We start from the raw sequence: 13,613 nt of genomic DNA, 5'->3' as shown, positions 1-13,613 counted from the left end.
ATTCCAGGGCCTGATACTGTGAGAATTATGAACAACGAGTGGCTGATTTTGAGGCCCGGGAACTGATGCATGGAATTTTATTTTAAATTAATATCCAATAATCACACGAGGAAAGCATACGATTATTATCATTAGAACATAAACTCACCTTCCTGATTACTCATGGATTTGTATAATATGCAGTTTTGAAGCTGCCTCTCAATTTATTGAGATGTTCCAATACTGTGGAGTGTGTGAGTGATTTAATTAACATATAGACAGAGCGTAGCTTGGTGGCTCATTAAGTTAAGGCGCCATGCTGCAGTGAATGGATGAGCCCCACGGTCTCGGATCGACTCCGGACCGTGCCAGTACCGATTGTGGCCGGTAGCTTTGCAGGGTGATGTACAGTTGCCAATTGCGTAGACCAGGGTGTGGGAGAGTTCCGTTCTTTAGGGTACTGTGTTTCATCGCTATCTAATGACCCCCTCTGTCCATGGACTGCACGTTAAAGCTGCATATGAAAGGTCTTCCTCTGACTCCACTCTGTGTGAGCTTAGCTGTAGTCTGTGGTGTGAAAAGAAGCAGCTGGTGACCCCACGTGGCCCAGAGGAGGACCGTGGATGTCGACGCTCTCCCGAATCGGCAGCCAGGCTCGCACATGAACACAGCTGCAGTTTCAGATAGGGTGGTTGCATTCTAAATTAGGGTGGGAATTGGATATGTACAGCCCCACATTGGGTGCCAAGTTTATAAATCTAAATAAATAAATAAATAAATAAATAAATAAACTATCTGCCTTTCACTGTCAAAAGTGAAAACGCTACAGACTGCTCAGTTGAATGTGTGTGAGTGTGTGTGTGTGTGTGTGTTATATAAATTACAAACTGAAAGTTACAGACCAAGAAAAGACCAAGGTAGGACGATGAGTTCACAGCAGGCTAGTACGCTAGGGAACATTGAAGGGGCTGCAGAGGTCTGCAGATGAGCAGGTGTTTCCTCTATTCAGATCAACTTAGTGCTTCTGGCACTATTTGTAAGTGCAGATATCATTGTGTCAGAAATCGCATTACGACCTGTGTGTTATTGTATACAAGTAAGTATTATTTTTCAATATGCCGCTCCCTTGGACATTATGCAATGGGGGGTGTATGTCTGTTTCATGCTGCCCATGTAGCATCTGTAGCTATGAGAGAGTATGCATATTACATGCCCTCATTTCAACAAACACAGCCCTCACCGCCGTTAATATGACAATATGAAAATCTCCACCTCAACGTGAATTCAGCTTTATCTGTGATATTAGCTTTTCTGTGTTACTATATACAATATGTCTGGGCCCCTGCGAAACAAGATAACCCCAGTACAGATGTAGGCATTATTTGCAGGCAAACAATAATATTGTTACCCATATTGTGTGCCCTATATGTAACCTCAGTAGACAGACCTTGCAGATAGGCTACTATACAGAAGACAGTGAATACACATTTTCTGAGAATGTCTAATATTCATAGACATTTTCAGGGTAATACTCACGAGTGATTATTTGATATCATTCCTTGGTCATATATTCAGTAATTTTTATGTCTGACAGTACTTGATTGAGCTGCCACCCAAAACTGGTCTGATGAAAAGAGGTTGCTATAGAGTGTGTTTCTGTACATGGTGTTGGTTGGGCAGATGGGAGACAGTGATGAATTGGTACATGTTGAGATTTTCCCAAAGCTTGCTGGAAAGGAGTATGATCAAGAGCGCAATGGGGGATCAGGTGTGTTCTACAGCTCAAATGTTCCAATTCCCCGTAAATCATTTGCAGTGCAGGCCGAGAGAAGAGAATTATCATCAGAAATAAACAATGTACTGCAAGACATTTTACTTTCATCAAACAGTTTGTTTCTGTGTATGTGCTATATACACACTGGATGCAGAAATATATATTTTAATATATAATATAAAACATATATTTAAACATATTTAATTATACGTTTATTTATTACCAATTAAAAAAAAAAAAAAAAGTTTTATTTTTCATTTGACCTGCCATTCTGATCATTGTGTGAGCTGTGGGCCTTGGTAAAATGGCTACAAGCCATACTTCCAAGTTTTGGCAATCTTTGTATGAATAATCAACAAGTCATGTCTGGTTATTATAAATAATTAATGGTATAATTTAAATACACAGACAGTTTCACTCTCTGAGTAATCTGCATCCGAATAACCATGAGGGAAATGAGTGGAGGAATAATTCCGGTGTTTATCATTTCTGATGATCTGCGGGTCGAGCGTTTGCCTCCCCGCATTAAAATGCACGCACTGCAAACGTGCAACAAAAGAGGAACACGGTGCGAAATAAGATGTAAATTAAATCATTTCGAGGTCGCTCAAATTTAATGCGATTTTAATTTATTTGTTTTTTTGCGGGGAAAGCTTCCATATGCACCGCTGTGTTCGATTAAAGTGTGGCATGTCAGGTTCCGCGCGGAGTACAATATTCACGGCAGCGGGAGACGCGAGGCGACAGTTCTGGGAACCCGTCTGCAAAAAAGAGAGAGCGGCGCAAAGCGAATCAATCCATCTCTGAATAAGCAGCATGCGACGCGTCTTAATGACGGCAACATAGCTGCTAACCTGCTGGGCTGGAATTTACAGCGTTTACAGTATTTCGTCTCTAATGTCTCATGACGAGAAACCGAGGTTCTGTCGAGGTGAATTAGTCACCACCTCTCTTTGAAGACCCTCCTCGAACAGATTATTTGCGCCGGCTTAAATATTTTAAAGCAAGAATAAAGTTCCAGCAAGAATAGGTTTAATGTGCCGGTGTTCATGCCGAACTGTAGACCGTTGAAAATATACTTGACGCAGGATTCAGTTGTACCTCCTAATCTACAAAAATATGTTTTCTGTAAAAATGAAAGTAAAATAATTAGACGAGTACAAACATTAGGCTATTTGAACAACACCAGCAGAAACACATTCTACAGGGTTCCTTACAGTGAAATGGGCGTGTAAGTGAAAATAGAATCTTGAGTTACAGAAGCACTGAGAATTAGATTAAGTATCAATAAGCCACTTGGCAATGTGCAGCCCCGTCGTAATCCAATAAACTGCCTGCAACTCCTTTATCGCATTCTAACACAGGCTGTAATGCAATTTCATATTGCCGTGTTTCTGTTAGAAAGGGCTTTCATATTGCAGCATTGCATCACTGCCTGAGGAATATGGCATTTGGAGTGATTCGGTGTTATGATCTGAGATTTAAATGCGCTGAAAATATACCGCACTGAGCGGTTTAATTGTTTGAATGAAGTGCTTACATAAGCAATGTGCTATATATGAAATTATATAAAGTTAATGACACTTCAGAGGACCTCGGTCATTTTACTGATAGATGTCCTGTGTTACCACAGTGATCATTTCAAAAACCTCATAAGGTATGGGCCAGCTATTGGCTGTTCATTCATCGGCTTTGCTAATAGCTTTCATATCTGGAGAAATATGAGTTTTGTACTTCATATGATGGGAGTATTCAGTGACACAAACATTCCATCCTCTCAGTCACCGTCTCCACCTTAACAGTGGCGGTGGAATAATTCAAATGAACATGTTAGCTAGCTAGCTAGCTAAAAGGGCAAAGAGAAAATTAAGTTGTGACAGACTGGGTTAATAGCAGCAAGCTGGGTACTCTGTTCAAAGTGGCTTGAAAACTGTGTTTGTGGCCACTATGTCTGTGTAGTGTACTGGTTCATTTTGAGTGTGGCATTTATTCATAAGCATCTACCAAGCTGTGGAATGTTTTCAAGGGTGGTGTTTATTTGATTTAAAATGTAATACTGCGTTCCGTGCTTATGCAAGGCATTTTGTTTCCAGAAAGATCCTGAAGTGGTATTACTTCAAGCAGTACAGAGCCATGAAAATCAAATCTGGCTTTTCAAGGAGACACCATCTGTTCCAGTTTCATGGTATGCAGCTTAACACGATATTCAGGTCATTTATAAATGCAGCCAATTTTTCAAAACAATTAATTAATTAATTTGTTCTCCCATATATGAACAGTTTGATTATTTATACACTGGGATGGGATTTAATATACATTAATATACTACTGCAAGGAATGTCCAAGAAAGCAAACAAAAAAAATGCCTTGCTTTAACGGACTTATTACGCAATATCTGTAAAACAGTGTGGAGATGATGCGCATCACCAATACTTCCCTAATGCTTCCCGAAGAGCTACTCAAATGAAAAGCATCATGGGACTGTGCGGTATCTAATGGCGAATCATCATTTGTCATTTGACGCAGCAGGAGGTTGGTTGATGATAATTACAAGGTCACTGTAAGCACCGTACTGCGTGAAGTGGGTTCTTGTCATGAAGTATGACTTTCACAACGCATCAACACATGACCATCTGCAGCGGAGAGGGGGGAAAGTGTGATGGAGAGGAGTCCCATTAGCGGCTGACGGGACCTGGAAACGATCACGGAGAAAAAGAATGGGCCCATTTGCCAAATGCAAAAAGGTGCACATCTGCCAAAATCCATATTACCTTTTCATGGCACCTAGTTAGTTCACTGTTTTAGTACTTCATGCATTTTGTAAGTGTCTGATCCTACATTGTTTATGGTTCCAGAACCAAACCTGTCTGGTTTTGGTTATGAAGGAAGACCTGCATACATGCATACATATGTACACACCCACATCCACACACACCCACACACACACACACACACACACACACACACACACACACGCACACACACGCACCCCCCATATGCCCCATGTGTGATTCAGTCCTTTGATAACAGGTCCCGGTCCCTACTACCTGCGTCTTACACGGCATTTAACTCTTGAATGGGAGTGTGATGGTGTCCCAGGCTTGACACTGGACACAGACACATCAGCTTCAGGATTTAGCTTTGAGCATGAACGGACAATGTTTGTACGAACAGAAGATTATGGGTTCTGTCCTATTGCCACTGGTTTTTATTTTTACTTGTTGGAATTCAGCGGATGTCTTTGGCTCTCGAGAACTCGCATAGATTGCAAATACGGTGACGTGGTTCGGTACGCGCTTAAAATGTATGTCATGTAACCCCAGGAGGAGGGTACGTGCCGTACATATCAAGGAGGGGTAAGTCATCTTCTGGCAGCCGAAGACAGCTCGAATGCATGGATAATATAATGCCAAGGTGCTGTTGGTGTTACCATTATTTGCTCCCTTGATTGAAAATAAATACAGTTCTTTTATGTGACGGTATACAGAGGCATTTTTCTGGGTGTCTGTGACTAATATTTATTTCAAATGATTTGCTGTTCTGTTTATGGAATTTGTAGTATACATCTTGCATAAATGTGCATTTACTTCAGTGGTGTGCATTCGATTTGAATATAATTAACTTTGCCACATGCCGTTTTTTTATTTTTTTATTGTGTACACGTGCCTGTAAAAAGATAACTGTTATGTAAGGACAACCTGATTATATTTTTTCTGTTTATCAGACATCCATACAATCCACTAGCCATAGTACATTGATATTGTGATTACGATATGGACCGACACAGGTCTCAGGCATACTCATTGCAGAGTAACTGAAAGGTTGACTGGGATCTCAGCTAACACAGCAACAGGTATGCATAAACACAAAAAGGGTTTGGGTTCAACAGCTCCGTGCATGCCCCTCTTTCAATAAAAAACCCATTTTATCCGTCTTACATTTTCCCTTGATCTCACTGCCTGTTTTAAACATAACTCAAAATCAAAATATGTAGTGATCTTAGACCGCATTGTAATCACATTAACTACACTGTGACCACCATTATGACCTCATTCAATCAAGTGCAGGATCCATTTCTAATCAGTTTTTTTTTAAAAACAAAAAACAAACAATCAAATCACTTTCTAATTACATTTGCAAAAAAAAAAAAAAAAAAAGTTGCGTGCTTGTGCATTATAATTACATACCCCCCCTCCCCCCCACCCTAAGGATTCAAAGAATCTGACTGCAATGTGGATTTATTAGAGTTTCCCTTTGTATTATACCTTTGTAGGGTATAGTCTTTTTTTAATCTGTGTGATTCTCTGTTCTTTATATGGTTTATTGTTTCTATGTATGACTGTTAGCTCTTCCTTGTCAAATGCAAACACGTGGTTTTAATGTCCAGCATTTTGCTGTGGATATAGAGGGCTGAAGAAGGCCTATATATCATCCGGCATCCATTCGGTGTCTATACTCACAATCGAGGTACTCATTTGGAAACGTCATCAGCGGTCATGCATAGCTGTATGTTGTGGTGCAGTCGGAACCCTGTAATTTCACTCAGCTGTTCTGCTTTGCACATCTACGTCATGAGCAGCGCTGTGTAAAAAACGCATCCTCCCCCGGGATGTATACAGCACTTCCACACTTCCCCCAGAACAATCTGGAACAATAAGAGCAATCCCTGCACCACCATCGCCATCAATGTCATCCAATCGCATCCCTGCGAATATCGGCATTGAACCGATTCTCATTTCTAAGGCTGAAGTGTGAATTCACCGTTCGCTGCTGATTTCCATTGCATTGACGTGGACTGAAGCCACACGGCACCTTTGCTGTCAAGCCTGTAATGTGTGCCAACGGAGCTTTAATTAATGTCTTTGTCTGCGCATTTGACTGCGGAGCGCATTGATAATCTTCTTCTCTCCGCGGTAATAAACGATCTAAATTTATTTCAGTGCGGAGACGAGCGGAATACATAAGTATCTGCTGTCTAAAACAGACCTAGTTTAAATCAGTACTGCTCATGCGGCAGGGGAAGATCGTTCCTTCATTTCTCCTGTTAACTCTTTCTATGGCTGGGATACTCAGAACATAGATGTCTACGGCTGGCTCCTGGGTTAATCACTGATGGCGTAATGGCATTTGAAATAAATGTATGTTTTTAAGCTGGTCTTTAAACCTAAAAGGTCACAGGTTCGATTCCCTGGTAGGGCACTGCAGTTGTACCCTTGAGCAAGGTGGTTTACCTGCATTGCTTCAGTATATATCCAGCGGTATAAATGGGCGCAATGTAAATGCTATGTAAAAAGTTGTGTAAGTCACTCTGGATAAGAGCGTCTGCTAATTGCCTGTAATGTATTGTCAATAAAATGTTAGCAAGATGGAAGTTTTCAGCCAGCACCTGTTGGGGACCATCATCGGTGTTCACCAGGAAGCTCAGCTAGTCATCCAGGGTCACACCACGGTCCTTAGCTGAGAGGGAGGGGAATGCTGAGGAGCTGCCAACAGTGATTGAAGCATTGATCCGTGAGGAATCACTTGGAGTTCTGCCTTCCCCAGGTTGATCTTCAGGTGGCGAGTGGACATCCGTGCCTCAAACATGGGTGTCGGATGGGGGAAAACAAGAAGAGCTCAGTGTCATTAGCCACTGCTATGTTAAGTCTCATTAGCATACCAGTGGCATGCCATGACTTGAGATAAGCTGGGGCATGTGATTTGGTGTAAAGAGAAAGGAGGAAAGGACCAGGACTCCTGAGGGAGCAGGAAAGGGTTACCCAGCAGATAACCTGGTAGTACTGGTCAAAAAGATATGAATTAAAAAGCGGTAATACATCTTGGATAATGGGCATTTACATTTTCTTTGCTTTTTAGCAGAGTGACTTACACAGCTTACAGTTGTTGTTGATTCTTTCAGTTTTATAGCTGCAAGTTTACTGGAGCATTTCTGGATAAGTGCCTCGCTCAAGGCAATGCCTGGGAATTGTAGTTCCAAGACCCTTCCTCTAACCATTATGCAGCACTGCCGCGCGGATTCAGTAATCACTTGGCAATAAGCATAGGCACATGACTAATTATGCAGTTATGGACTTACGATGTGCTCATCAGCGCAAAAAGAAAATTAAGCTGTTGCAAAGAAGCTTGGGGGAAGCAAAGCATGGACACAAACAACCTCAAAACTGATGACAGAGTAAAACAATATCCTACTGGTACGTTGCGTGCTGATGGATTGAATTTGTTTTGTCTATCTTGCAACTTTTCTTTTAGACCGCACACCACAGCGCTTTAAAAAGATTTAAATAGAACTAAATCAAAACTTTTTGCGTGTAGGTTCAAAAAATTATTCATAGGCCTAATCGATGAGTATTGAAGACTAAAAAGATTGTTCAATGCTGCAGATGGTTCTTTAAATGGCTCTTTAAAGTCAACCAATCACTGAGACAACAGATCTATTTTTGGTTTGAATGTTAACTAGTGTGGTAGTTGCTAGCCAGCTCACATGGGCACCGATTACCATATTGCCATTCAGAATTTCTGGTTATGGATATTCCAAAAACTCCATATTGCCTAATACATTGCAGTGAGACCAACACATTCAAAGTGTTAACCAATGCTGTAATTGCAATGTTGTCATTCTTCTCACATGCCTGGGCTAGTGGTAATTGAATCTTCATCTGAGATGATTGCCAGAATCAACTGAATGATTGTTGATGACATTTCACATATTAAGTGACCCACTGTACATATGTGTGCAAAACGGTATTCTGTCTTATTTTAATTGTTTTGTGGAGAGTGCAAATTTTATTCATTAAATCATAAATTATTTTTAATATACCTTTTAATATAATCTGTTTCAAATTTCTTTCTCTACAGTGTGCAAACCTGGATTCTTCAGATCATCTATTCAGAGTCTAAGCTGCAGCAAGTGCCCTCCGTACAGCTACACCAAACTAGAAGCCTCAACGTCCTGCCAGTGTGAGGACAGCTACTATCGGAGGGACACGGATCCTCCCAACATGGCATGCACAAGTAAAAAAAAAAAAAACATTAATGCCCTGGTGGTTTCTGCAGCAATGATATGTAATGCCTCCTTAATTGTTATGCTTTCTGAAAACTCAAGACCCTGTTCAGGAAGGATTTGGGAAGGGTTCTTTGGGGTGTACCCAGCTAAAGCATGCCTTGACAAAGAATGTCAAGAAATTAATTGGTTCTTAGGGTAGCGATGTGCCACACGGTCCAGATCGGAATCCTGACCATACCAGTCCCAGCAGCAGTGGGCCATGCTGACTACTGCGACTGGAAATTCCAAATTAGGAGAGCAAGAAAAAAAAAAGCGTTTTAAAAAATGCATTAGGAATACGTACCTCGTGTGAACCCAAAAGCGTGACCCAGTTCTCTAATGTGACTTGAACAAAAGGAAATTGTTACCAAGAGAGGCACTGCAAAGAGTAAGGGAATTACTTGCATGTGGGGGTATATGATTCAACTTAGTCGGCATGCTTGTTAAAAAATAAAAAAGGTTGAAGGCACTAACCTTTTTAAAGTTGACATTTCACTGCTGTTCTAGATTGCAAATTCAGCACAACTGCGTAAATATTAGTTTTTTTATATCTTGGTAGGGATGTCTCATAAATGCATGTATAACCCAAGGAGTTTGTATTGTATAATAACTGACCCTAGACTGAACTCCTGAACTTGGTTCTGTTCTGCATATAACCCAAGTGTAACACATGGACTTTTTAGTGTGTATAATAAGTGTGTATAATAACTGACCCTAGACTGAACTCCTGAACTTGGTTCTGTTCTGCGTATAACCCAAGTGTAACACATGGACTTTTTAGTGTATATAATAAGTGTGTATAATAACTGACCCTAGACTGAACTCCTGAACTTGGTTCTGTTCTGCATATAACCCAAGTGTAACACATGGACTTTTTAGTGTGTATAATAAGTGTGTATAATAGCTGACCCTAGACTTAACTCCTGAACTTATTTGTGTTCTACATACAGTATAACCCAAGTGTAACACATGGAGTTTTTGGTGTATAATAACTGACCCTAGACTGAACTCCTGATCTTATTTGTGTTCTGCATACAGTATAACCCAAGTGTAACACATGGAGTTTTTAGGGTATAATAACTGACCCTAGAGTGAAGCCCTAAACTTAGTTCTGTCCTCCAGAGCCTCCCTCCGCCCCGCGGAACGCCATCTCCAACGTGAACGAGACCAGCGTGCTCCTGGAGTGGGCGGCGCCCGAGGTGACGGGCGGCAGGAAGGACGTGAGCTACAACATCCTGTGCAGGAAGGTGGCGGCGGACTCCGGGCGGTACGAGGAGTGCGGGGGCCAGGTGCGCTACCTGCCCCGGCAGAGGGGCCTCCGCAACAGCACCGTCATGGTGGCCGACCTCCTGGCCCACACCAACTACACCTTCGTGGTGGAGGCCGTCAATGGCGTCTCTGACCTCGCCGCCCTCCTGCGCCCGTCCGTTTCTCTCAATGTCACCACTAACCAGGCCGGTGAGTACAACTGGACACGTTTTGTTGTTCCTTATGATGGTTCGAAAATTTCTTTCCGGGAATACGGACTGCCTGATTGTGTTACAATATCCTCCACAGATGATAGAGGCTTTTCCTGGTGTCAAAATCTTTTTTTTGAAAGGAGAGCAAACACTCCACCCTCCTTTTATATTTATTTTTTGCTTTATTGAGACTAGTAGAAAGCAGAGAGAGTAATAGATAGAGAAGGAAATACAAGAAGTTTCATGCCAGGGGATCAAACCTGAAACCACACGGGGGGACTCATATGGCTTTAAGGTCAGGTGCACTATGGATTGCACCACATAGTAGTGCTAAAATATGAATATGCATTATTATTATTATGATTAATGTATATTTTCCCAATCTCACCACTTTCATTGTAATAATAATAATTTGTGAGAGTCCTTGGGAACATATATAACTAGTCTCTGTTAGTGTAGAATCTGTGCGGCTAATCTAGGATGGCTGGCTGAGTATGCCAAGCTGTAATCTTACTGGCATGCCCAAATCTGGTATATGAATATTCAGCTACTTTGCAGCAGTGAAATCTCACTGTTAGTATTTGCTGCGTATGTGGCGTTGGCACGGCACATACGCAGTCAAGCAACTTTGCAAAAAGCTGATCTTTGGAACTCTGTAACTTTGCCAAAGTTGTAGAGTGACTATGTTTATTGTTGCAGAGGTACATAATTCATTCCAGTCTGTCAATGCGGTTTGAGTAGAACGCTATAGTGTTGATTGCTAACAGTTCTCCATATGACATAGACTAATTGGGCTGTATCGTTGAACTAGTCTTTCATGTTCAGGTCTACTTCACGTTTTCTGTTCCAGAGTTTCTTTTGGCTATATAGTTCACAGAATTAGATTTGTAACATGGCAATTACGTGATGATAATTTTTAAAAGAGCTGAATAATTGGCGCTGGGAAGTTTTGAGTTTTATTAGTAAGCCTTTGAACATTATACAGGCTGTTCAGAGGTTTTGAAAGAAAAAAGATGAGCGTCTGATTGGTCCGTTTTGAGGAACTCCAAGTTTATTTTCCAATTTAATATTCCGCCTTTCTTCCAAGGCCTGTCTCGAGGAACCTGTGATTCATTAATCTAAACTGTGAGCTGTTTCTTGGATCAGCAATCCCCCTCATCAAATATGGGTGGTGCTCTCCCATTAAGGCGATATTTCTTCGACCGACTGACAGTGAAGATCTAGAGACCTGCAATGGGAGGGCGTAATGCATACCAATCCCAAAAGAAAAATCCCATAATTCACCTGGAAACAGTGTTCCTTCGATCTGATCCAGCTGATGATTTGTTGTCCTTGGATCAAAAACTGTCCCAGTGTTTCAGCTCAGGCCACCATAACACACTGTCTGTCTGTTCTCAGGTTTAGCCTTGGAACACATACAGGTGTCGGCGATGATTATAGTAGGAAGCCCTCCTAAGAAAAATCCATATTTTTCTTTACATTATTCAGTCATTTCAGCAATGATACACATCAGAAATTCATAATCAGTTTTAACCATTTAATTTTTTAGCAGTGATAGAAACACATAATGCCCCGTATCGTCTGTGATCTTTTTGTGTTTTACTACCAGTTAATAACTTTTCAAATTAACTGAATATCCATCGTGAAAATAAAGATTTAAAAAATTTCTTGTTTTGCTTTACTTCAATGAAAGTGAGCTGTAAAATGTAATGCATTGACAGTGCATTTATGTGCATGTCAATAGGCAAATTGATAGAATCGAGGCTGGTGTTTCAGAATTTCCCAAATGTATCTTGTAAGGCCATTACATTTTCTTTCAAAACATTTACACTTTTAGTATATCAGGTCAATTTCATGGGTCTACCTCCTGTTGTTTCTCTGACCGTGTGTTAGAAGAAATTTTGGGTTTATCCTCAAAGTATCATGCTGCTATCTGTCCAAACATCATCCTGAACCCGCAGTTCATTAAAGAGGAGAAATGTGGTTCCTGTGGAACTGGTTCAATTGCTGTGCACTGTTGGAGAATAAATGGGTTTAGCTGAGAGCTATGAGTCAAAGCTAAGCATTGTTCGCCAAGCACAAAGCGCTGTACAATTTCACTTTCCCTCATATTGGAAGCCTTTTCTGTAGATATAGCATTAATGGAAGGGCCCTGGTTATGAGAACTTTATATTTTTCTTGAAATTCACACTTTCAGGCAAGTTGACGTTAGTGCTGAATTTGTAAATTGGAAGCAAAAGGTGCTCATGTGAGGGTGGTGATTCATTTCAGAGGAAGCGATTGCGAATGTGGAGGTGGAGGGTGGTGGGATACAAACCAGGGAGGTTTGGTTATGAAGCAGTTGTAAACCTTAATTGCAAAATTGAATGATATTGAATGACTTCGCAAGATCTACTAATTTACTGGGTGTGTGTGTCTGCGCGTGCGTGAATGTGCGCATGTGTGTGAAGTAATGTTTTATCTCAGATTTATTTCTGCAATTTTACAAGTTCATAATAGATTTGTGAAACAGTATACTGTATGCATGGTTATATTTATTTAATGCATACCGCTTCCATAGAAACTTGCTCCACTCAAATGCTCAGTTGTAGGTGGGCGTCAATTCACAGCTACAGACGGTAGGCGTATTGCCAGTTATTGCATCAGTTGCAAAGCGACTTGCTTCTATTATTGATCAGAAAGAATCTATAAGAAGGAGCTTTATAATTGCATATAGTTCTTCTGGGCTTATGTCCTGTTTTGATTGACTGGTCAGTCCGTCACTCGTAGGTTTGAGATACTCAAGGTTGGTACCTCTGAAGTTCCTCATGTGTATGTTTGTTTCAGAGCACTCACAACCAGTTAATGTACCAGATCTGTAAGATACAGAAATTGGTGCTAATGCAGGTAGGGAAATCTGTCCGGATGGTTTTCCAATAATTACAAACAAGTGTCAGGCTGCTCAACCCACAGTCTTCCTTAATTATAGTCATCTACACAGCTTCCAGTGATCTATTTATAGATTGTGTTTAAATTCTTTTAATCACAGGTTAAGTTGTCAGCTGGTGATGGGCTCTTCATCCAAAAGCAGATTTTGTTTGAATTCATGTGCTGACTAATCTATCTGCTCTGACATATGAATGATTGCAAGAATAGACTGTTAAGCTCTGTGGAAACTGAATTGCTATTGGCCTCATGGTAGAGATTCAACTGATCAGAACTCTGACTGTGCCAGTGGTGACTGTGTCCAAGAGACCTATAAGCTTGGAGCATCACTGTGGGAGAGAGAGGGGTTTCAGTGCTGACTGTGTCCAGAGACCCATAGTCTCAGAGCATCACTGTGGGAGAGAGGGGTTTCAGTGCTGACTGTGACCAGTGA

The 13,613-nt window shown here is 41.0% G+C and overlaps 1 protein-coding gene across 3 annotated transcripts in view; it reads left to right on the top strand.

The window, feature by feature from the left end:
* LOC135239386 (ephrin type-A receptor 5) overlaps nucleotides 1–13,613 on the top strand; it is a 71,869-nt gene that overhangs the window by 27,601 nt on the left and 30,655 nt on the right. For all 3 annotated transcript variants that reach the window (XM_064308000.1, XM_064308002.1, XM_064307999.1), the window contains exons 4-5: nucleotides 8,609–8,764; nucleotides 9,918–10,253. In XM_064308000.1, the coding sequence (XP_064164070.1) occupies nucleotides 8,609–8,764; nucleotides 9,918–10,253 (492 nt within the window). The remainder of the gene's footprint in view (nucleotides 1–8,608; nucleotides 8,765–9,917; nucleotides 10,254–13,613) is intronic.

The sequence above is a fragment of the Anguilla rostrata genome, chromosome 14 (assembly GCF_018555375.3).
Source record: "Anguilla rostrata isolate EN2019 chromosome 14, ASM1855537v3, whole genome shotgun sequence".
Taxonomy (NCBI): Eukaryota; Metazoa; Chordata; class Actinopteri; order Anguilliformes; family Anguillidae; genus Anguilla; species Anguilla rostrata.
This window is presented reverse-complemented; position numbering and strand designations above follow the sequence as displayed.